We start from the raw sequence: 25484 nt of genomic DNA, 5'->3' as shown, positions 1-25484 counted from the left end.
TTACTATCTAAAATTGGCACGGAGCTCAGATTTTATCTACCAGCCTCACTTTCTACTGCAGCTGCCATGAATCAGTGGGCTACAGATCTGTTGCGAGCTCCATGTTTTGTAGAGCCTTGGTTGCAGCAGCAAGCAATATGGATCACTCTGTTAGCCACACTTTAGTTCCACTGAGATCAGTGTGGTGTAATTTAATTATCTCTATACTGTACCACTCATTTCAATGTTTCTAAAGCATGACATAAGTCTTAATCCAACCATCTCTCTCACTTTTTTCCCTTTTTTTTGCTAAATGTGCTGTGGGTGCCAGCTCAAAAGGGATAAAGAAAAAAGAGAGAGACAATGGTACTGGGATGATAATGGGAGCGTAGATAGGAAAATGCCTGCATCAGTACATCTGTTCACCCTTTCCCTTGATTCTGTTCAGTGTAGATGTCTCCCCTCCACCCCACTCCGACCCTGGTCTGCTACAGCCAGCCATCTATGCTGCTTACTAACAAGCATCCAGATGTGAATTGCTGGGGGGGGGGGAATTAAGATTTGTGTGCTGTTGCCACTGACAGCACAGGCTTTAGCATATGCGCCGCTGGGGTGCAACGATCCGCCCAGCGCCCCCAAATTTAGTTCAGCCCCCAAATTAACTTTTATTATGATATAAGAGTTAATTTTGTGTGCTCGGCGCCATTGAGAATGACAAGCACCATCATTGAGTCTGACAAGCGCTGCTATTGTGAATGACAAGTTCCGCTGCTAGTGCGGCGTGCCTTTGGTAAATGAGCACACAAAGCTGAAAGTCCTTTAGTGAAACAGTAGGTATGTATTTTGGTAATACCTAGGTATATGTGTATTTTGTTTTTCTGACTTGATCAAAATTATTTATTATTTCATAACAGGTAGATAGTTAAGTGCTTAGGCGGCTTCAGTGGTGGGAGCCTGGCGCACCCCAGAATTCGGTGCCCGGGTGCCCCATACCCCTTGCACCCCAGGTAAAGACAGCCCTGGCCACTGAACTCCATAAATAGAGATAAGGTAGGGAAAAAAGATAGCAATTAGAGACTGAAGAAAAGGAGGAAACAAGACAGAGACAAGAGTCATGGTGGAGGGAAATAGAAGGGACTGAAGCCTGAGATATGTGGTACAAGTACACATAATCCATTTTAGGTTCCTGGAGTAACCAAGCAACTTTCGATGCATAAAGAATACTTTTTTTAAAGTATTGCATTTTTTCAACCCCCCCCCCCAAAAAAACAAGCAAACCTGGGAGGAATGCCCCCCTTCAAAAGCTTCAAAATTTCCCAGAAATTGTACATCTCTACTAGATACCATCTTTGCAGTAAAACTGATTGACACATCGTTCACCAGGGGAGGGGGGGAACCCTGCATCAGACCCATATTTGTAGCTCAAAGACAGAGCTAATGGATTACAGCTGAGAATGAAATGGAATCTGGTAGTTATTAAGAACTTTCAAGTGTTCTAGCAGAAGGGGGTCAGGCATCCAGGTAAGTTGAATGCTCATTGTGCCAGGAAAAAAAAAAGTTTTTCTTGGACTACACAAAAGTGATGACAAAAGTTATGGGCTTGGAGCAATCTAAGCTGCTTTCCAGCCATTCAAAGTAGTCAAAATAGAAGCATGGGGAGTTTGGGGGAGATTTGGATGCACTGGACACTGTCAAATGCAACACAAATCCACGTACAATGAGAATTGATCAGTATTTCAATGGTATGGGTTGCAGCAAAAAGGGGAAGCAGCTAAGAAATGGAACTGCAGTAAAACCTGTGCTTATGGAAACGAACAGATAAAGAAGCACAGAGCTGAGATATGGGGTGGGCGCAGGCCTATAGTAGGAGATGGGGAGAGAAAGGAGTGGGGGGGGGGGGAATATGTGTCATGTGAAAGCAAAGAGAGAAACGGAAGCAAGAGGAGTTCCAAGGAAAAGAGAATGTGCACTATATGTTATCCAGAGGGGCGAAACTGAAAAATAAAGCAATAACAGAAAAGAACAACTTACAACTTTAGGGGGAAGGGGAGAAAGAAAAAGAAAACGTGTTACAACTATGGTCAAAGCAATTAATCCTATCTGCATTAATATAAATGTAAACGTGGTCTTCAGAGTGATTTGTGCTATGTGTGCGCCTGACCTGTATCAAACCCTGCAAATAAGGAGGGCCACCAGAAGTCTCCAAAACACAGTTGTGATTGAGATTAATTGCCAACATTTAATTGAGCAATTGCCAGAGAAGAATACTCTTTTTTTTTTTTACACTGCTTTTATAGTGGCTTGCGACAATCTTAGAAATATTCACTTTTAACTTTCTCAGCAAAAGCCGTTCATTTCAACAGGCCTTCAGCAAGAAATGTTGCTCTTGGTAGTGAACAGTGCCTATTATCATTAAAAACAAGTGTTTCAGCACCTTAACATCTTTATTATGTATAGGTTTTTGTGGGCTCCAGTCCACTTCATCAGATGCATGAAGCTATATCCATGAAAGCTTAGGCAACAATAAATTTGTTTTTGTTGCAAGAGACTAACATGGTTATCCTTTGGATAATATTGCAAAGGGACTATTCATTCTGCACATCCATTGTGTCTTGCAGTGGCTTTCTATATTTGGAGAATTCCCAGCATTTCTCTGTAACCTTTGAAACAGAGCACCACCACACCCTCCACCTTTGGTTATTCAAATATTACCAAGAAGTAGAGGAACCAGTTGTGTAAGAAATGACTACTCTTTGCTCCACCTTCATCCCTCTGAATTTGGGAAGTAGGATTGCCATATTTTAAAGAACAAAAAAAGGACACATTTGCCATCTTCTACTTTTAACTATGGATAGCTATGACGACTCTACCCATGAAAAAGAGAAAGTGTCCTGGAAAAAGAGGACATATGTCAACCCTATGTGAAGTGGCTCCTGGAAGTGTTTTAGACTAGTAATAAAGAATGGTGATATATAACATCTGTATGACACTTTCAAGTTTTCAAAGGACTTCAGATGCATTATCTAGAAATATTTCTTACAATCACCCTGTAAGGGTAAGGCTAGATTCACATCATACATGATACTGCTTTAAACAGTCATGAGTTCCCTCAAATAATCCTGGGAGATATAGTTTATTAAGGGTGTGCTTTGTGTGCATGGTGTAAATGTGGCCCTAGTCATTATTCTGTCTTGGTTAGACCACACCTGGAACACTGTGTCCAGTTCTGGGCACCACAATTTAAGATGGGTATTGACAAGCTGGAACATGTGCAGAGGAGGGCAGCCAAGGTGATGAAGGGTCTGGAAATCAAGCCTTATGAGGAATGGTTGAGGGAACTGGGTATGTCTAGCCTGGATAAGAGGAAACTGAGAGACAAAAGGATAGCCATCTTTAAATATCTCAAGGCCTGTCACATGGAAGATGGATAAAGCTTGTTTTCTTCTGCTTTGGAGGAATGAACCCAAACCAATAGCTCCAAGTTTTAAGAAAGGAGATTCTCACTAAAGATCAGGGAGAAGTTTCTGATAGGAAGACGTGTTTCACAGTGGAACAGACTCCCTCGGACGATGGAGGACTACTTCCTTGGAGGTTTTTAAGCAGAGGTTGGATGCCATGTATGATCTTGTTGAGATTTGTGTGTTGCAGGGGGTTGGACTAGATGACCCTCAGGGTCTTTTCCAACTCTACATTTCTATGGTTATTACTCTCCATATACCAAATGGGAAGACAGAGGAGGATGAGAAAGACCGGCCTGCCTAGTCACCCAGTGAGTTCATGACAGAGGTGAAATTTGAACTGGAAACTGACTTCATAGCTCAGTTTCTTTAGCTGCTATAGGGCATTCTTTTGATTATGAACCAAGCTGGTCATTGAAGGGATAGTTATTATGAAAATTAAACCTATGATTAGGTCATAATGAATATACAGTCTACAAAATGGGCCCAAAAACAGAGGAAAAACACTCTTGACAATAACATCTGCAAAACTGTAAAATAAGGTAAAATGTTCTAGTGCCAAAAAATCCACTTTAAATGTTACATAAAAGCCACAATACGTCCACATAACAAAAGTGAGTTTACATTGAATCAGACACTTCACCAGCTAAATGAATACACAGCACAGTGGTGTTTTCGAACATTCCTGAAGACTACTCTCTACGGTGCAATGCACATGCATTAAACAGAGATGTGTCATTTTATTACATCAACAAACGTGACAATTCAGTTCGTTTGAAAACAATGAAGTAATAATTAATCAAACCAATCTGAGATTGAGGTCCCCCCCCAATTGAAACAGCTTGTGGTTTTGAAAGAGCCAAATAGAATTTGATCACAAATAGCACACTATTGGTTTTTTAAAAAATTCTATAATGTAACCAAATAAAGCAGAAACACATCTTAGTAGTTTAACAGCTTGCCCTGCCATATTTCAAGTTTTCTGCACACGTGGCTGTTAATGTCAAACAAGTGAGCAGTTACCTCAAATCTCCATTTCCTGTTTGACTTGCCCTAGAGATAAGTCAACAAATAGTGAGCTGAAAATATTGTTAGGCAGTTGACTCTGGAGAACTTGCATTCCCCACAAAGTAAATGCTACAGAAGAGAACTTTTGAAGCTGGAGTGGTTCAAGGCTTTCTTTTGTTTGCTTTATTTGTAATTATAAATAATAATAAAAAATTTCCTGAAGGAGGATCCTAATTAAGTATCTTTAAAAAAAAAATTAAGCAGAGCTTAAAGCTAGTAGGAAAATGTGGCTTCACTGGGTTTTGCCCTTCCAGTGTAACTCTGGAATGGAAATCATGTGCGGAAACAGTACATTGACAATGATGCTTAGAACACAGTGCAGCAAAGAAGAGGAAGAGTTGGCATTGTAGTAAAAGGTGCCTCCGCCTCCTCCTCTTTGCCCATCTTCAACTCTGAAGCAACTCATGTACCCTACAGTTGGGACGGATATTCATTCATTCATTCATTCATTCAGCCAGTCAGTTGTGTTATCTTGTCCAGGTCAATCCAAAGCAAATTACAACCAAACAAATAGACAATAACCCGACACGGATACATTAAAACCAAGAGGAAAGAGAAATACAGTAAAAACATTCCTCCCACCCTAATTCACTCTTTTGCAGGGCTCTTTTGTTATTTCCTCCTTCTTCTTTTCCACCTATGTCAAATGCTATAATTTGGCTGACTGGCACTGGTCATGGCTTGTGGGCTAAAATCATGGGTAGGATCGATTAATTGCAAGCTCCTTAATGCAGCTGCCCAGGTGAGGGGTGGCACCTCACTCCTGGCTGGCTCAAGATGAAGTTGCAAGGAAGTAGGGTCCTTGTGCTAGATGGACATACTCTGCTGATAGCTGGCAATGTCAAAATGGAGAGGTCTACAGTTCCCCTGCGCTGCTGTTGGGAGCAGATTAGGAAGGGCTCAGTCAACTGTCTGGTTCAGGACCCAAACCAAGTGTTTGGCCACTTGTTTGGCCGCTTAGCAATTTATCCCAACCAGCTTGAGTTGAACTGCCTGCACTTCTATGTTGCCTAGAAATAGCAGATTTGCTATCAGTAAAAGTATGACCGTTTAATTGCACCATGTCTTCAATTGAGTGTAGGGAACAAAATGCAGGCATTTCTATAAGAAATTTGCTCAAACATATTTTTTTCTAAAAACACTACAGGTATCTAGCGGCCTTCTTTGCCAATACTGTCAACGTGTGTGCTATGCACAGAGTTCAAAAGACTTGAAGAATAAGGCAAGAGGGAAGAAATTAACTTAAAGGTAACATTTATTAAATACTCTTCAAGCTTCACAAAGCATAAATTAAATCAATATGTATTTGCTATAATACATTATATTACAGAGTAATATGCACCATCAAAGCTGCTATTAAGGACAAAGAAAAAAACCACCCCATAATAAATAAAACCTACACTCACTACCTCATACTATTTTCATTGGTTGTTATACATGGCCCTGTTCCAGTGTTATTTTTCCTAGGTTTATAGCCGAGGAGAGTTTAGAAACCATGTATGCACAGTGACATTTCTCTCAAGTTGAGCAGAGTCGCATTATGCTAACATTCCTAAAATCCCCAAAACGGCCTTTTTTTCCTTTAATGCATTTGAAACATTTACATCCCGCTCTAAAATGCACCTACTACTGATTTTGAAGAAGCTACATAAGGAAACTAACAACTGTTTCCATCAAAATCAAACAAAGCTGTACAGAATTAGCAGAATGGTTTCTTAATGTACTGTCCCTTTTCCATGTTAACCTACTGCAGCCTATTCTTTCTCTGCAATAGACAAGAAGAGGTTCTTCTCCAAGCTACTTAGAATATTCTATATGCCACTTGTGTGCTGGCTGCCTATTTAGATACTGATTTTAAAACAGAACATGTTCATCTCATTCTTTACACATCAGTAGGAAACTGTTAGAAAAAAAAGTGTAGAAAAGGCTAGAATTTCTCATGTAATCAAAGCTAATGGTTTTCATTTCTTTATTTGCAAAGCAAGTGGAAGAGAAAGAGGAAGAAGGAAGGGACACGTGCTTTGTTTTTAAAGCTTGGCAAGTCACTGGACGTTAAGGACACGTGCTGAGACGCCATGGTGCCAGTCACGTAATTTTGTGTATCTGGGACCTATGATGTGAAGGGGAACCTTTTCCCTGTGGAAAGAAGCGACAGAAGAGATAGATAAGAGAAGAAAGAGGTTTGCATCGCAGCCCACTGCATGCAAGAACCTGAACATGCAGGATTTCATGCACTTTTAGCAACTCAGCTTCTTTACACTAACTGTACTTGCACTCGGATGCAAATTTCATGGAAGTGAAAGGGTTTTAAGAGAAAGCAAACTTCTAGCACCAAGGCTGACAAGAGGCACTTGACAATGTGTGGTTAATACCCACTGAATTCTCAAAAGCTAGAACAAAGCCTGGCTTTTCAGCTGTTTGGGGGGGTGTCTTTATTATCCTTGTCCCTTCCATGGCTAGCTAAATCAGAATTGTGTAATATAAGAAGCCATGCAAATCTTCAAACGGCATTATTTACACAGGTCACAAAAAGTAGCATTTCCTGGTGCAGAATCTTGATTGATTTTCAAATGCCAACTCCATGCATCTGTTTAACTCTGTTGAACACAGCCCTGCCAACATATTTGCCTTTAATTGCACCATAAACTGCAAGGCCAGTATATCACAAGGAATATTGTCCTTTTGATGTACTGCTAAAGCCACAACAAACACTCCACACATCCCAAGCATTTATAAGTCTGCTGCGACTGGTTGTAGAAAATCTGTTCTGTTACGAACTAGTGATGGGCAGGCCAACTACATCTGATTCAGAACTGATCCAGTAGATACAAATTTAGACAATAAAAAAGGGTGTGTAAGGCTTTCTGCTTCCACTTGGTAATGTAACAGGTCCCATTGCCCACCTACCTTGGCCAAGACAGATGCCACCACTTTGTATTCCTTATAGCGAAGTTTGGGACAGCTGAATGTCTATAGTGGAGACCAAAGGCTGGAGAACCTTTGGTCCCTCAAAAGCTGTTGTACTATCATTCCAGACCACTGGCCCTGCTGGTTGGGACTAATGGAAGCTGGAGTAAGTGGTCTACCAAGAGGATCCCAAACAGGACAGAATGGGTACAGGCTACAGAGAAAGCATTACCACACATGGACATTTGTTCAAACAACTGGGCATCTTTAGAATCCCACCTGCCTGTCTCCTTGGTAATTTCACTTGCTTATCAAAGTGAACATTCAACGTAATTGGAAACATTCTCATGCCACTTCTATGAAAAGTGGGCCGAAGTTTAGTAACTACCACATGATTTTGAGAAAAGGACCATTTGCTTAATGAGTGAAAGGGACTGAATAAAGTTATGAAGGTAATCTAAAGATGAACGGGGTACCCAATATTCAAGATGAAGCACCTTTAAAAACGCAGTATAAATCTTATTCTCTGCTTTCTTGCCCCTGCCTTTCCATTTCTATACACAGCCTAAGAAAATGTGAAAATTGGCCAGGTTTTATAGCAAAATCCATCCTTACAAAAGTATGTCAAGAGTTTAAAAGGGTACTAAGTCTTACGCTACTATCTACAACAACGTGCAAACACTTTAAAAATGTCTTGAACTTTGCACCCACATGAATAATTTTTTTCACACTATTAATCAAAAATAAACCATGCAACACATCAAATTATATTTCAGATCAATAACTTACTTTGCTTTCTTTGAATTATCAGGTTCTGGTTCTTTCACTGCAAATAAATAAACCACTAATTACATTTCCATCAGAACACCACAGAAGTTTTTGTTTTTTTACATTTCTGCCATAATCCAGAGAACCACCAAGCCTAATTTCCTTTATGAAAAATAATGACATCTAGCATCCTCTAAAATCACAAGTGTCTTAGGTAGGGTGCCCTATTTTTAAAGGAAACCTACTAGGTTCATTTTTCTTTATGGGCAGCTCACTCCAATCTTCAACTAATCTTATCATTATTAATGATTGAATCTATAAATCTTAGTCCTGAAGTGTAAAACTATTGTTTCAAGCTTTTCGATATGCCTAACCAATTACCACTTGTTAAACTGTCATGAATGGGTTTTTTACCACTTTTCTGTCAACTTTTCTGTCACCGTTTTTAATCAACAACACCCCTCCCCAATATTTTCTGACATTTCTGATTGGCTGCTTACACACCATACATGTAAAGCACATTACACACACACACACACACACACACACACACACACTTAAGAATCCTGGGAACTGTAGTTTACCCCTCAAAGATTTATAATTCCTAGCACCCATAACAAACTACATCTCCCAAGAGTCTGTTGCACTTTAAATGCATGGTATATATGCAGCCTCCCTCTCACTCACTCTCTTTTAAACAAAAGTATTTGTGAAATGTGATTGATTGACTAAATGTATGGAATAATCTCATTTGAGAAATTAAATATCACATTATGTAACTACCAAGCTTTACGGGTATCATACCTGGAAAGACTCAGGCTATTATTTAGAACAACAACAACAACAAACTTTTTCAGAGTAACTTTCAAAGACTGGCAAAAGTAATAGAAAACATTAAGCAAAGTCTCCTGGTAGCTGGGATCCAAAGAGCTGTTTAGACTCATGCAAGGGACTCATCCTACCCTACTGGGAAGTTTTATTATTTCACCACCCAACTCTCAAAGTACTTTGGAAACTCTCCTCACTTTCCAAAAGGGGTCTACTGCATAGCACACACTGCACTGCTATTGTACCCACTGCTATTGGGCCCAAAGAATTAACTACACAGTTTTTTTGTTGTTTTTTTTTGCTATTATCTACTGAAGCTTCCATAATACATAATATAGGACAATGCCAAATGCCACAACCATTCAGAAAGCAGAACTCACTGTGTTCAGTGCCAGTGATCTGTGCAAGGATGCGGAAAGAACGTGACTGGGTAGTTCCTGTCCTTGGGTGCCAGTCCTCAGTATCCTCAATCAATCGTTTCTTGCTGTTGTTGCTGTGAGTGGGTGGGTGGTAAAACTCTGTATTTGTATAAACAACATGCTTCCGAGGTGGACTAACAGAATAGAGAAAAGATGGAACACCAGTAAGTGAAATAAAATGTAAACAGCATCATTGCCGTTGCTATTATTATTATTATTATTATTATTATTATTATTATTATTATTAGCTGGTTTGCACGTAATGTTAAACCACAGTTAACATACCTTGGGCTTGTTGCACCATCTAAACCCTGGTTCACAATTTGTTTATCTCCAAATGGTAAATCCTTGAAGTTTGTACTTGGTTTATAGTGCTGTTTTTAAAACAGCCACAAGTACACTGCTTGTTTGCATTAAATCATAGTTAAAACATGAACTGTGGTTAAGCATCACATGTGAACACAGCCACTGACTAAGATAGAGACACTAAATACCTGCGTTAAAAATCAGTTTCACTGAAATGTATCATTCATTTTTGCAAGTAAATCCATTTAAGATTCAGTCCTGCCCTTTTGTCGCAATGGTTGTATATGATGTAATTTGCAATCGATTTCTACCTTACGGAATGCATGAACACCAGCTAACATTACAAAACGTGCAGCAACATCTTCTCTCTTTTTCTTGTCTTGGTTCACACATTAGCCTCTTAAAGAGATACCATATTCTTGCTTTGCACCTCTAGAAGTAAAGAAGGGAGGCTCCATGATCCCCAGACGTAAACATTGCTTAGAATTCTTCTAATGCTAACTTCCTTCCCTATTATGCCTACACTAGCAGATTTATACAAGACACACAGCACACATGAAATACTCGTGGGGCATTCCTCAGGGTCCAGCGTCTAAAGGGCTCTTTTTAAAATCTAGGTACCATGGCCTTGTATGCAAAGGAGCCACAGCACAAGTTAAAAAGAAACATTTTTAAAAAAGAAACAGGTCACCAATGAGAGTGGAATTTAGCACATTTGTTTTACCCTTAGTTTACCCTTAGGGTGGCACTGTGGGTTAAACCACAGAGCCTCTTGGGTTTGCCAATCAGAAGGTCGGTGGTTCAAATCCCCGCAACGGGGTGAGCTCCCGTTGCTCGGTCCCTGCTCCTGCCAACCTAGCAGTTCAAAAGCACAAAGTGCAAGTCGATAAATAGGTACCATTCCGTCGGGAAGGTAAACGGCATTTCCGTGCGCTGCTCTGGTTTGTCAGAAGCGGCTTAGTCATGCTGGCCACATGACCTGGATGCTGTACGCCGGCTCCCTCGGCCAGTAAAGCGAGATGAGTGCCGCAACCCCAGAGTCGTCCGTGACTGGACCTAATGGTCAGGGGTCCCTTTACCTTGCATCTCATGAATCAACTCTTAAGGAACCATTGCCTTTGCCACATGCAATACTGACTTGCCACTGCCTCAGTCTCTAGCACAGTGGTGGGGAACCTGTGGCCCTCCAAATCAACTCTCATCATCCACAGCCATTGGTCATGCTTGTTGAGCCTGATTAGAGTTTCAGTCCAACAACATCTGGAGGGCAACCTCTGTTCTAGCAGTACTCAAAAGTAAGATGAAGACTATGAGGAGCCAGAAGCAAAGTTTGTCTGATTTAGAAGCTGCCCCCCTCCCTGAGTGTGCTGAGTGTGCATATGGAGAACATTTTCCAGCATCTGTAGATTATGAATAAGCCAACACTATCTTTCTCGCACAACATAAAAGCTCCATTTGAAGTATGCACACACTGCTGAACTACACATACAGGTGAGCTTTTGGCTATTACCGTTTAGGTGGGTTTTGCCTTTTATGCATTTGAAGGGCATGGCAGAAGTATGGAAAGAGTCCAGAATAAGGAGAAATAGGAAGAGGGGGAGGGAGGAGACAGAAGACAAAAAGAATTAAGAGCAAACAGTTGAAAGTTTCTGTATTTGATAACCAAATATACTTAATATATATTTCCCCCATTCTTCTATTTTTGCATTCTCACCCTGCCTTTCTGTCCCAAGCAAGAAGGATGCCATTACAGATATACACAAACATGGTCAAGTAAAGGAAATGGTCAGTACTGCGAACTGTTTACTTGTACACATACAATCTCTACCATATGTGCTACAATGTGTCAGTATGGGATGAAGAACAGGACTGTTTACAAAAAATAAAAAATGCACAGGGTCTTGTGGACTTGTTGCCCCAGTGATACGTCTGTAAATAGACCCAATACACACATAAAGGTAAAAAAAGTAAAGGACCCCTGGACAGTTACATAAAAGGCAGTTCATTAACTGTTTTTATTGCTACTTTTCTCCATTTTTGTTTCTCATAACCTAGACTCGTTGGAAAAATACTTGAAATAGAAGTATTAAAGTATTAAAAATAGAAGCTTTAAACTCTCGGTCCTTAGATATATGTATAATAGCCCTCTTTGAGCAATAGTCGCCTTTGACTGGACTTAATTATCCAGGTGTCCTTTACCTTGAGCATTTGGTTCAATATGTGTGCAATGCACAATTAAATTTACCATCAAAAAATATTACAAAATGGGAGAGGAGGAGGTAGGAGTCCTTCTCCAAATAAGCAGCTCATAGCATTAACATGGGTCTTTTGGGGCATAATTTGTGTTCACAAAGATTTTGTATTTTCTTATACAACTGTTAACTTTTTCTTTTTAACTGAAGCAAGCTATTCCTAAGAAATCCAGGTGTTAATTACAAAGAATATCTACAAAATACAGCATTGTTCTATGTACTGTTGTGAGGAAAAACATGCTTAAGTAGTTAAGAGGCAAATTATATTAGTGAAGTACTTACACCTCATCAGGGTTACTGAAGGGAGGGAGGGACAGAACAACAGACAAACAATGGAGAAGATTCCAGGATGACGGAGTACAGATAGGAAATTGCATATAAAAGTGAAGCAAGAAAAAGTTAATAGAAAATTAATTAGGAAATTAGAGCAAATGAGTAAATCAAAATCAGTAAGATTTAATAACAAGCTCACTCAGAATCATGAAACTATTACGTTAAAAGCTAACAAGTATTGTGAATGGCAAAGGTTAGCATAAGTCCTTTTTGTTGGCCCTTTCTAGTAGTTACCAAGTTTGGTAGCAAGATGGTGCCACAGGCAAAGCTAAAGTTAAGAGTGCACTCGCTTCTTTTCACAAAGTCAATTTATATAGTAATGATTTTAGTTGACTCTAGCCAGGAAAGTAGGGCAGGGGAAGCAGGTAGGAAAAAATGGGTACTAAACAAATCTTTAGCTATCTCAAGTTTAACTGCAACATGCTTGAGGCTGTAATCCTAAACATATGCGCCTGGGTGTAAATCCCTTTGAACTCAATGCAGCTTACTTCCATGGAGACATGCATAGGATTGTAGGATAAAAGGTCTAATTGTTACAATTTTTATAACAGTAAAATTAATCATTATATTATTGTTTCTGTTATTGCTATTATTATTGCTACAAATGAAACACTGCAACAAAACTTCTTATTTGGTTAAAAAATGCATACTGTGTGCAGCGTAAAAATGCAAACAATTAATGTTAATCACTTTTTAATAAGTGCTGCATTTGTCTTGCAGTTGTTGAATTCTAAAGCACAACCGTCATGCATGCTACTTCTTAAAAAACATGAAAACACAATTCCACTCAAGGTGCTACTGATACTAACTTTGTCACTGTGGCTTCCTGCAAAAGAAAAAAGAGCAATTCGTATGTTTATTGTACTGACTTCCCTACTGCTGCATCCTGAACATATGCCAGGGTCACTGAAGTCCAAGTGCCTCCTCACATTTTTAAATGAAATATGTCAGCAAACTTGTAAGAACACATTTCGTTCAGTGTGGCGTCAGGTGATCGGTCTGATGCTAAGATAACGATGTTCATGCATAGGTTGTTGACAAGACAATAAACATAAAAAACAGAATGGCACACAGCAACTTAAAAACCAAGCCAGCCCATGCTGCAGTTGAACATAGTCCTCTCGGGATAATGATGAACTGGTGTCTTGGCTTACCCCCACACACATGAACTATTTTTCCCCCCACTGGGAGTTTGCAACGTTGGGTGACCTTTTGCTAATCAGAGCTCATGTGGCATGGTGATCAAGGACATGTATAATGTGTGGTTCATGGTGATCAAGAACATGCATGATGTGCGTCTGTCCTTGGCTCATATCTCAGCTCAGACATGAATTTCCCCAGAGTGATCTTAGGTAAGCCACATAACGATCATAGTAGCCTACCTTGAACACCTATTGTAGGAAGTACTGGAATAATCTGAACACGGGGGAGACACATGACAAGGCTGAAGTTCTGTGCTGCTTGCTCTGCCACACCTAAAGCCCTTGAAGCTTGTTATGCTTGGGGCAGGAAGGAGGGGCTGGCTTTATTTGTTCCCCCTGCCACCACCCATTTTTCTTTTTTTAAAAAAAGAAAGCCTAACTGGGTATAATGGAAGGGAAATCAACAATTCTACCTCCAGGACTGGAGTGGTTTCAGGCCCAATAGGTAAGTGTGTCTATGGAACAAGAGGGATTTGGATCTACTCTCCAAGCATCACCCTGAAATGTCCTGCCACCACTGGAAAACTACTAGCAGTACTTTTGCTTCTGTTTTGTCTTTGTTTTTTTTTATGTCTATGCTGGGTTAATGAAGGGACTGTATGCAGATAAAGGTGATGGCTGGCCCTGTGTGAGAGGCAAGGAAGGGAAGATCTCCCAGCATGGGAGACTGGGAGAAGAAAGGGAAGCTCCCAGGTGAAAGCTGGGAGGGTCCACCTATTTCTGTGTGAGACAAGGGTTAAGACAGGCATCCCCAACCTTTGACTCTCCAGGTGTTTTGGGCTACAATTCCCATCATCCCTGACTACTGGTCCTGTTAGCTAGGGATCATGGGAGTTGTAGGCCAAAACATCTGGAGGGCCGCAGGTTGGAGATGCCTGGGTTAAGATCTACCTGCGAGAGAATACATTGCGTTGTTTTTCCTCTTTGTTTTTCTGGTTTTTCTTTAGACTAGTCTGCTTTTTTATTGTATTGCTTTATGAGATAAATAGGTAGATTATATAGATGACAGATAGATGATAAGACAGACAGATAAATAGATGGTAGGTAGGTAGGTAGATGATAGATGACAGATAGAAAAAACTACTAGCAGTACTTCTTCGCTAGCTTTCTGCTGGCAATACCTAAGACTCTTCCAGGGGCGTTAAGTGCCATCCTGGCAGTGAAACTGCTCTCCAGCAATAGAGAAGCCAAGATTCCTCTGCTAATACATATAAAAGTAATGGCTGTTAATATGTAATTTCAAAAGTCTCTTTGTATAAATACACTTCATGTGACACATTTTGATTTAGCATTTGTAATTTCATTTTCAGATGTATAGAAATAACTGAAAGTTCGTTTTGCACATAAAATGGCTATCCTTGCTCTCATTTTAAACATTGACAAGTTGCCCATTCATTTACCTTTCTTTTTAAAAAGTTTTTGTTTGTTTTTAGTGCAACAAGACCCTTTGCTGCTTTTGCTGTTTAAGAGACTGACGTGGCTACCCCTCTGAAAATAGTTACCTGAATTAGTTTCTAATTTCTGGAAGCAATTGTACTAGAACTATGGCCTCAAGCCATACACAAAAGCATGCTTGTACTTAATCTCAAAGTGCACTGCATGTATAGATGTGACGTGCTGCGGACTAGGAAGACCTCCAGTAAACAGATTGTATTACTGAGGTCTAAAAATATTTATAAAAAGGGCAGTGCAACGTCTTGCTGTTTAATCAGCACTAGATCTCTCATGTGTAAGCAAATTCTTGTCACACTAATAATTGCTCGAGCATCATTTGAAACCATAATATTTTCAGTACAGCTAAGCCCAACAAGTCTACAGCTATTTCTTTTTTACTTCGCTAGATAATATCAGAAACTAGGCTCTGAATAATATTGGAGAATTGGAGAATTGCTTAGCTAGACTGCACTGCTGCTAGATTTTTGCAGTGAAGAATATAATGGATATATATGCTACCTTAAGGGAAGTTAGAATATATATATTTGTTCTGTTATTTATTCATAACACTTATTTATAAAACAGTTTTGGGGAAATGAGCAAGAAAGTACTAAGCTCAAGGCTCTTCATGTGACCCAAGGCAAGTCAGAGCCCTTTCATATCTTCAATATGGAGATAAAATGGTATTGATATACTTTATGATATTCTTGTAAGAATTCCTGGAGATCATGTACATGAAGCAACTTAAAGTTATTTCTTAAAAATTATACCATGCAAAGCATTATATTATCTAATGACCAGAATTTTCACTGTTTGCTAAATTTACTGGTTAGAAAGCAGTTTTTAGCCTGTCATCAGATTTCAGCTTGGGGGGCAGGAGGGAGAGACAGCCCTGAGCCTTGGCAGAACGAAGTCATTGTAATAAATTGTATTTGAATGCTAATTACCGCAGCTGAATGGCAGCTCCCATGTCTTTGCAAAAGATAGCTTTTCCTGGAAGGCTACAAATGGTTTGCCAAGATATATTTATGTTTTTGTTTGCTTTGAGTTGTCAGGAACTCTTCCCCCTTATTTTAGATAGTGTGGAACTATAGCATCATCTGCTCATGAGAGTTGTTAACAATTGCTATGCCATCTGTGCAACATAAGATGCATAAGGGTTGCATTGTAGGCATTCTGTTGAAGTAAATGTGCTGGCCAGGGTGGGCATTCCAGACACAAAGGTCAAACCTTTTATCTCTCAAAGCACTTATGAACTTTCACTACACACATTAAATAGAGTGGAGCTGACTTTAAAGTGCACATGTACAAATTGGGCTAAAAAGGCTTAGTTTGCTACCTCTCTGTGTGAAACGCCTTCTCCTAGAACTTGGTCCATCTCATTATGCCTGGCAGGGATGGGGAACATATTTTCCTATAAAGGGTATATTTTCTAAGGGACAATCTGTTGAGGGCTGCATGCCAATGGTATAGGAACCATTACCAGTGCTATGTTTCTAGAAAAAAGAGGTACCAGAACTCACCGTGAACCCACTTTAGATAGAGTTCCACCAAGTTCCAGCTGAAAAAAGCCCTGATGGTACCCATATGAACTTACCTGGACCCCATGATCATCATCTGAGGCCCTTCTCTATGTGCCTCCTCCATGAGAGGACTGGAGGGCAGTAACACAAGAATGGGCCTTTTCTGTGGTGGCTCCACGTTTGTGGGTTGCTCTCCCCAAGAAGGCTTTAGGTGCCAGGCAAAACCTTTCCTCTTCTCCCAGGTCTTTGGCTAATTCAACAATCTATGGCCTTTTAAACTGTGTATGTTTTGTTTGTTTGTTACTATGATATACAAATGAAGGTGGTATAGAAATTTAATTTTTAAAAAAGGGTGGCTGAGACGGCCAACCATTCTCTCTCAATAGAGCTCCCTCTTTTTTTATCTCTCTTCATCTTGTGAAATGGCAGATTGCTCTTCGACTAATGATTTCCCTGGAGCACTTTCCCTATCTCCTCTTTCCATCATTCCATCCTTTTGGCCTACTTCCCATTTCTGCTAGAGTCCTCCTTATCCCTCACCCACACTGCATGAAATTAAGCTGAGAACCACAAGCTCTCCACACCTGGCCTCAGTAAAATAGTACAAGGTTAACTGCTGTGAAAGGATTAAAATAAGAAGCAAGTCACATGCCTCAGTGTTTGATGAAATCAAGAATGTCCACAAAACAACAGTGTCTATGCCACATACTTAGAACTTGCTCAATTGTCATTTCATAGCCCCGGGGACCACTAGGAACTGCAGTTTTGTGAGAGGACTGAGGTGTCCCCATCACATAATTCCCAGAACTCTCACCTAACTATAGTCCTTAGGATTCCTTTGGAAAAGCCATTACAATTAATGTGGCTTAAAAGCAAGTAAGTTATTGGATACACAGCCAAATTTCATTGAGAAGCTTGTTTAGAAAACAAAAAGGTAGAAAGACAGGTTGATAAATTGCCTAGGAAACCCTTTTTAAGGCCACCAAAAGAGGAGGAAAGGTTTCCTGAAACCACCTACCCATTTTGCTCTTTACTGTCACCCTGGTTCTCTCTGAATCCTCTTCGCTGTCCCTCTGCCACCTCCTGGGCATTGTCGTTGAAAGAGGTGTTCAAGGATGCATTGTGTGTGGGCTGCCATGGGATATTAACTGCAGGTTTAGCAGCGCTCAGCTCAGGTGAACGCTGGTCAGCGTTAGACTTGGCGTTAGCATGCAGTCCGGAGGCGGTGAATGCAGTGGGAGGCGTGACATTGGCCAGTGGTGTAAGGGAAGCATGTGATGAAAAACTCGCATGAGCTGGAGTGAAGGCAGATGATGGCGATGGAATGGACGTGATCTTGGAAGCTGACATAGACCCAAAGGGTCTTGGGGCCTTATTGAAGGCTATGTTGGCTGTGGATGAAACTTTGGGCACGACTGCGGACGGAATGGGCACAGGCTTAACTAGTTCCTTAGGCTCTACCTATGTGAAATAAAAACAACAACAACACAAAAATACACAAGAAAGCCACATGGACACACACGCGCACATACAAATGGCATGCAAAATATAAGTGTCATCTGTTGCAATTTCATCTTGAAACACAAACTGATGACCAATGAAGGATTGCCCATTACATAGCTTTACCCACAAAGCACTAGTTCTAATCACACATGTGGCATGCACTATTGAGGAGAAAAAGTTGAACACGCATGAGCTGGGAACTGACCAAAAATATTCATAATTGACTCGAGTGGGCTCGAGTGTTGAGAGATAAAGGAGACTCACCCAGTGCAAGAATCAGAGGTAAGTAGTGGAGGATGCAAAGCCCAACATAAATACCTTCATTTTTTTTGGCCAGTATTGAATAAATATTTTGCTATTTTCCAAAGTGACCAAGGGAGTTCTGGGCTTGTGTTTCTTGAATTACCATCTCCCCGTGAATCACTGCCAACCTCTTTTTGATTCATGGTGATTTTTCACAAGCAGTTTGCTATATCACATGGGGCTGTGCTGCTCAAAGTGTGTGCGGGGTTGTGTGTGTTAAAAAGTTCTCTTAAACACATCAAAGGTCCTCACAACTTTTTAGTAGTTCACTGTGCTGTATAGCCTTCATTTACACACTTCTAGGAGAAAAGTCAGAAAAGGGCACCCAGAATTATAAAGGGAACAGCTCAACTGTTTTCCTAGAAGTTTGTAAAAGGAGGCTAAACAGTAGGAGGAACGTTTACAACATTTGTGGCCTTTCAATTAAGAGAAAAGCCAAGTGAGAGGACACATGACAGAGGTGAATGGAAGTATCTATGGAGAAAGTAGACAGAAATTCTCTCTCTGTCTCTCTCTCTCTGTCTCTCTCTCTCTCTCTCTCTCTCTCATTGGGATACCCAATGAAGCTGAATGTTGCAAGATTCTGGACAGATGAAAGAAAATACTTCCTCCCACAGTGCATAGCTGAATTATGAGATTCACTCCCAGAAGAGGTGGAGATGGCTACCAACTTGCATGTCTTTGAAAGAGGATTAGATAGATTCAAGGAGGATACGGATATCAGCAGCTACTAGCCACAATAGTTCTGCCACTACTGTCAGAGGAAGTATGCCTGCGAATACCAGTTGCTGGGAATTGCAAGCAGGGCTGCTTTAGAGCTCAGGTTCTGATGGCAGGATTCTCATGGGCATCTGGTTGGTCACTGTGAAAACAGGATGCTCAACTAGATGGGTCTTTGATCTAGCAGGGCTCTTCTTACCAATAAGACAGAAATTGCTGGCTGTACTACTCTACTCCTTGGGTTGTTTAATTAAAAGGTAAATTTTCATATTTGTTCTGAAAAGGGAATCTCAATATGAGGCATGAAGCACCTACCATTTCCACATTTAGTGGTGGGGTTGGGTTTTTTTTGGGGGGGGGTTTATTCAGCTAGTCATGAAACTCAGGTTTAATAAAGTTAGATGGAATCAGACAGAAAAGGAGTATTCAACTACTAAAAAAGACAGGGACAACCTTAGGTCGCCTATCACAAGTATGTCCCTTTCAAGAAGCTATGTTTTCTGCCTTTCCAGAGTTCTTTTTAGCTACTGTATGAACTGTGACTTAACATCCAGGCCCCCTGTATTTTGGAGACTGAAGTCATAGCAGTCTGTGAGGAAGATATAGCAAATGTATCCTCAGTAAAAAAAACATAAAACACAGCTGCACACTCAGTTCCTATTACAAAGACACATGAACTCCATAATCTCCCAGAAAGCTTTGCACATGGTTAAGTACATTCTAGAGGTAAGGGATCAATGGACTAGGTAGTGTATGCATGATGTTAACATAGTTTGGTCCTGATTGAAACAGGTATTTCCTTGGTATTGTTGCTTCTGTGCCCAGCTTTGAACTCCCGTATTATCCTAGTGCATAAGTGGCTATGGCCTGCATAGCATGCCCAGTCATCCTCAAAATGAATGCAAAGATAGGGCTTTACAGATCAAGATAAACATCTTGAAACACCATTTTTGTTGCACTGGAAGAGCTCTTCAATTAATACATGTTAAGAGAAGGATTTCAAGGAGTTAATTGGTTACAGTGATACGCCCCTGGATTTGAAGTGGAGGACTTACCTGTTGCACAGGTATGGGATCAGGTTTCGGAGCAGAAGGTGCTCTGAAAGAAAGAAAAAGAACAGGCCATGTAAATTCTAAAGAAACCTACCACACGCAGTTCAATAATCTTCTAAATCACTATATAGCCTCTAACAGCACAATCCAATCAAAAGCTAAGCAGTTGGGAACCCACTGATTTAAGCAATGCTTAATTCAAATCAGTGGTATTTGTCAATAGACCCACAGAGCTTTACACAGTGTATTAGTTTTCTTAGAATCCAAAGTCTTATTTCAAACCACAAGAAATCAGTTGCTTAACTTAGTGTTTGAATAGCAAAGCATTTGCATCCCAAAGTTGAAGAATGACTTCGGAGTATATTGGATGCATTTGAAACTGAAACATTTCCATGCTTAAATTATGACAAAGAACCACACTCCAATGGGTTAGCCAACAGAAACCACACAGTTCACAGTCTATAAGGTAGTGGTGGCAGATACAGGAAAAACACATGTATTCTATCATCCAGTTATAGTCAACAGGTTGGGCTTCCCATTGGATACTGGTGTACCATGTACAGGTATACATTTTGCCACTGAACTGCAAGTAAAGAAAAACCCAAGGAGAATTTAGAGATTCCCAGAAAGGCAAAACACTTAGGAAAATCAGTGATTGAATGGGAGGAATCTGATATGGTTAGAAACAATTTCAGAGGGGTCTCACTCTTCCCTACTGGATCCGTACTAATTAACACTAAGAACAAATAAGACTTTGGCTGGATCTAGATACGTTCAAAGAGGTGTTTCAGTTAAATGCATTGTAAACTTTGTATGAGAAATCAGGCTGGTAAAAATGGAACTCAACAGCGCTATCTGGTGTCACAGTGTTATCATGTATATACAAGGCATATAAAGCGCTTTTTCTTTGCCAGTGTAGCTGAGTCCTTTGAGAAGCAGGTTTGTTCTCCTGTTTCAGAGACCATCCAGTGGGAACATCCAATGAAACATGACTACATGGCCCCCAAAATAAACATTTGGATAAATCAGTGTTAACATGCAATTACAAAGTAGTCAGTTTATAGAAATACAATGAAGAAATGGCATTGGTTCAGTGGTAAAACACATGCAGAAGGTCCCAGGCCCAATCTCTGGTAGGGCTGGGACAGTCCCTGTCAAACCATGAAGAGCCGCTGCCATTTAGGAATATGCTAGAAGGGCCAGTGTGGTTCTGTATTAAACAGCTTCCTAAGTACATAGAAGCAAAACTTAAACAAAGGCAAAGCTTCAACTATAGCTGTAGCTAATGAAAATGGTTGCTTTCTCCGTAGTTGTACATATAAAATGAAAAACATGTATTGTTCCCATATTTGCTTTCATCAGGTCTGGCACAATGGAGTGGAGGAAATCAAACTACAGCGTCTAGAGTTTCAGCTAGAATCTTAAATCTTGACTCTCCTGTTCCAGAAAAAAAATCTTTTCTGCATGCAAATGGAACACTTCAAATTACCATGTTTATATTTGATGTCATCCTTACAACATAAATATCCAAAGATATGGTCCAGGCCCCTATGGCTGCAGTGCCTGTATGCAGAGGGGTTGCCAGAGTATTAAATAAAGGCTTATTGCCCCCCCCCCGCACACACAACATACTGGGCAATTATGGGGATTAGGAGCCCCTCCCTCCTTGAGTTTGAGTAACTTGTCCTGAGGGGCATGCAGACGTCACAATCCCAATATGAAACAAATCTCCCACAGACATGCAAGAGAGGTTTGCTTCAAACCATTTCTATCCCAGCTATTTGCACATACCAGTTTTGTTTACTAAAAAAGCAGCATTTCTATGGCTCTGCAGCTGAACCTAAAATGCAGAATTTGCACAGGCAAGGCATAGCATTGAACAAATTCTGGTGATAAAACTGAATGCCTTACAGTACGTTTCTTATAAATTTGGGATTCAATTACTTACCACCACCACCACCACCACCCTCCCCCTTAACACATTGTGGTTGGAAAATAACTATCTGCCCAGAGATTCCTGAAACGTTCTAACTGCTATTACTCAGTTCAGGGTATTGTGTAAGATGGAACACAGAACCATATATAAGAATCAGTTGGGTCATCAAAATACGACTGAGAAAATTGCTGTGGTTGTGAAAATTGACGAAGAGGGGAAAAATAAAGACGGGCAACACTTAACGATGGAAAATGCTTTGGCACAATAATATCCATGTATATTATGTTAAGCATGAATTCAAATTAATTGCTGATGTGTTAAAAATGAACAGACCCCATTCTTCCCTGGTGTAGAAGAAATCCATGCTGCTGTGAAAAGAGTCTGACTACAAGACTACATGATTGTGGCTACTTCTGCAAGTCCTTCCCACATCATCATTGTCCTGGCTCCTGGCTGGAATGTGATGGACTAGAGAGGAGCCACATGATTTCACCTCCCCTCCATTTCCTAAACTCAGCGCAGTGCAGCATTATGCTTGCACCAACGTTAATAAAAATGGGTAGGTTTAACCAGAGTACAAGAAACTCCTTAGAACGCTGCAGTGTTAACACCGGTGCAGATGTAAAAAGAATTAGCAGAAGTAGAAACTGGGATGTTTTTTCCTCCTGTCTTTCACACACAGCCCCTAGGACTCCCTTTAACCTCAGTTAAGAATTCTGAAATGTTATGTCTGCACAGAATCAAGGCACCTTTATGAATTACTGGGAAAGAAACCACAATATCCATTGGGAGACATTTTTCATACGTCTCATTATAATTCGCTGATTAGTTGATGAACATTTAAGAATTTGAAAATGTAGTTAAGTGCTTCTCTACAAGCACTGAGAAATTATTTGTGTACTTTATCTTAGCAAAAAAAAAAGTTTAATAATAATAATAAAGCATTTTAACAAGTGGCACCATGGCGCCATTAACAACCAACACATCACATTATATCTCTGTCCTGCCTTGGTTTGCTACAACTCAAGGCAGGATACACAATGTTGCTGGTTGAGGAACTGACCAGACCAAAACCTGCTTAGCTTCAGCAAGTTGGCTGCATCATGCACTTTTAAATAGGAGGTTCACTAAGCACCAATAAATGCAGGTCTCATTGTTGTGAGAACTTATAAGACTGTTATAGCTGGCACAACCAGGCACTCCTTACACTTATTTTCCTGTGTGATGGGAAGGGAGATACAGTAAAATCCCTTCAAATTGTACCAGCATTCATATGAAAAATGAGGCAATGTGTTCTTTGCTACAGGAAATCTAGACCAGCAAACTCTTCGTTCTTTACATTCTTGTTTTATTCACCTTTTCCTGCTTATTTCAGACATAAAAATAGGTTAACACAATATGAAGAGCTCTGGCAAGTTATCCAGCTATCTGGAAATGTTTGTGCTTTGCCAATAGCTGCATTGTTTCGGGTTATAGTAATTTCAACTGTGGGTTTTTTTAAGCAACTAGAAGAAGTGGGAAGAGGGGGGAGCCAGCTAGAGGGCAGCTATTTAGCTAAGTGAGACCTGAATTCAACTCCTCACTAAGGCATAAAGCTTATTGAGCAGTGGCGTAGCGTGGGGGGTGCAGGGGGGGGCCGGCCGCACCGGGCGCAACATCTGGGGGTTAGGGTTAGGGGGTGCAAATCCACGGGTTAGGGGGCGCAAATTACTTGCCTTGTCCCGAGTGCTGACAACCCACGCTACGCCACTGTTATTGAGATAGGGCAGTTGGCTCAATGCCCCCTCATCTCACATTAACTAACCTTATAGATCAGTTGCACCACTTTTAGGTTGACATTCTTTTCACCCTTCTGTAATTGCTCCAAGAATTTCACAGCAGCATATACAATAATTCATAAGCAATTACCTTAACCACACTAGCATTATTACTGTGATACAAACAGAGGTTTAGCAGTAACTGTCATGAAGTTGCATTGTCGGTTGAAGAAAATGGGTCAGCAACAGAACTTCTTTTTTAAAAACAATATTCCACTTTTGTGAGCTGAAGTGAAAGGTGTGGTTGACCAAGAAAAGCCATCACATGTTGCCCTAGTAGTGTCTAATATGTGTGGGCAAGGTAGGGGACACTGAAAACACAGTCCAGGTAGAGTGCAGGAAGTTAGAAGTTAAAGGACAGGAAACCAAGATGCAGGGAAACAGCGCACCTACTGGATGAAAATACTAGAGCCCTTAGTCAGAGGAGATGGAGAAGACAGGTCTGAAGGAAGCTGAGGAAGAGTACAGCTGTGCAAAAGCCTAGCAGGGCTTAAAGACAAGAGAGATTGATGGAAAGAAAAGAGTGTGAGCAGACAGAGGACATGGTAAAGGAAGTGAGGTGGGGGAGACAACAGGAGATGACACTGAAAAGGAGGAACCTGGGGAAACAATAGTGTGATGAATGCAGAAAGGAGGTGGCTGACAGTAAAGGGGTGGGGGAGGAATAGGCCGGAGGCCAATTTCTAGTTTTTAGGGTAGAAGCTGTGAGCTAATGACATAAAGTAAACAGATATGCAAAGGATGGACTACAGCAAACCATACAGAATGAAAGCATCTACATTATATATCTTCATACTTTCTTCTCATCACGTGGTTTTCCAAGACACTCTACCTTGTAATAGGGTAAAGAATTATCAGAACACTTTTAACTACAGATGAACCAAAATTTATTTATCTTATCACGCTCAAAACCTTTTGATACACTTTTATTATCATATTGCTTCTAAATATTACACTCAAACTTCTAAATAGCTACCACACACAAACCAACATGATGCCATTAACTAGTAAAATTAAAAGCCAAAATTTAAATCTGTCAAATGCATTTTGACCAAAAAAAAAAAAAAAAGAGGTCCTCTTCAGCAGCTTAAAATGATGAATTCCTTAAAAGAACTGCTCGACATCTTCAAGATCTGGATGGGCAGGACCAGGCTTTCCCTGTAATGAACTCTCTCCATTTTCACAATTCCTAAAAGAAGGTATATCACTTTTAAAAATACACAAACTAATGTCCGCTTACATAGAACCATTACGGTGAACAATTCTCATCTTGTAATCTAATCTGTATGTATACCTACGTTGATATCAAAACAGATGGAACAAGGAGAAAATGGAAAGTAACAACTAGATTAGGTAAAACTAAGCAGAAAAATATTATTACTGATTTCTGGCTAACGTGGCAGTCTGCCAGTCACAATGTTATTCTCTTTCTACATGAAAGACAAGACTCAAAACTTTTGCCACCATGTGGTGGAATTGTCAAATACTGACAGTTTTAAAGAGTTGGAAAAACTGCCAACTCTGCTAGAACCTGCCCACAAATCCTTGGAAAAATTGTTACACTTTCAATCCATCCACCCCGCAATGTACCTCCACTTTCGCATTCACATGTGTATAGTATGACACAGTAAATTGATTTAAGATTACGCACAACAACGTTGCTCAACGAGTAGTTC

The 25484-nt window shown here is 40.3% G+C and overlaps 1 protein-coding gene and 1 long non-coding RNA gene across 6 annotated transcripts in view; one reads left to right on the top strand and one right to left on the bottom strand.

Annotated features, from left to right (window-relative positions):
- PDLIM5 (PDZ and LIM domain 5) overlaps nucleotides 1-25484 on the bottom strand; it is a 123239-nt gene that overhangs the window by 41929 nt on the left and 55826 nt on the right. For 2 of the 5 annotated variants that reach the window (XM_083458659.1, XM_083458660.1), the window contains exons 4-8: nucleotides 20059-20101; nucleotides 17496-17938; nucleotides 9389-9561; nucleotides 8202-8238; nucleotides 4461-4490 (exon numbers count right to left, since the gene is read on the bottom strand). In XM_083458659.1, the coding sequence (XP_083314785.1) occupies nucleotides 4461-4490; nucleotides 8202-8238; nucleotides 9389-9561; nucleotides 17496-17938; nucleotides 20059-20101 (726 nt within the window). Of the gene's footprint in view, nucleotides 1-4460; nucleotides 4491-8201; nucleotides 8239-9388; nucleotides 9562-11243; nucleotides 11262-12267; nucleotides 12283-13127; nucleotides 13145-17495; nucleotides 17939-20058; nucleotides 20102-25484 lie in introns of all 5 variants that reach the window. The other 3 variants (XM_083458661.1, XM_083458662.1, XM_083458663.1) reach the window with 3 other exon arrangements.
- On the top strand, nucleotides 11268-14083 carry LOC310686071. Its single transcript, XR_014515703.1, has 2 exons — nucleotides 11268-11501; nucleotides 11815-14083. It is a non-coding gene; the product is annotated as an uncharacterized lncRNA (long non-coding RNA).

The sequence above is a fragment of the Podarcis liolepis genome (genome assembly GCF_965112155.1).
Source record: "Podarcis liolepis genome assembly, chromosome: 9".
NCBI lineage: Eukaryota > Metazoa > Chordata > Lepidosauria > Squamata > Lacertidae > Podarcis > Podarcis liolepis.
The sequence above is the reverse complement of the archived record's forward strand: the minus strand, read 5'-3'. Positions and strand labels throughout refer to the sequence as shown.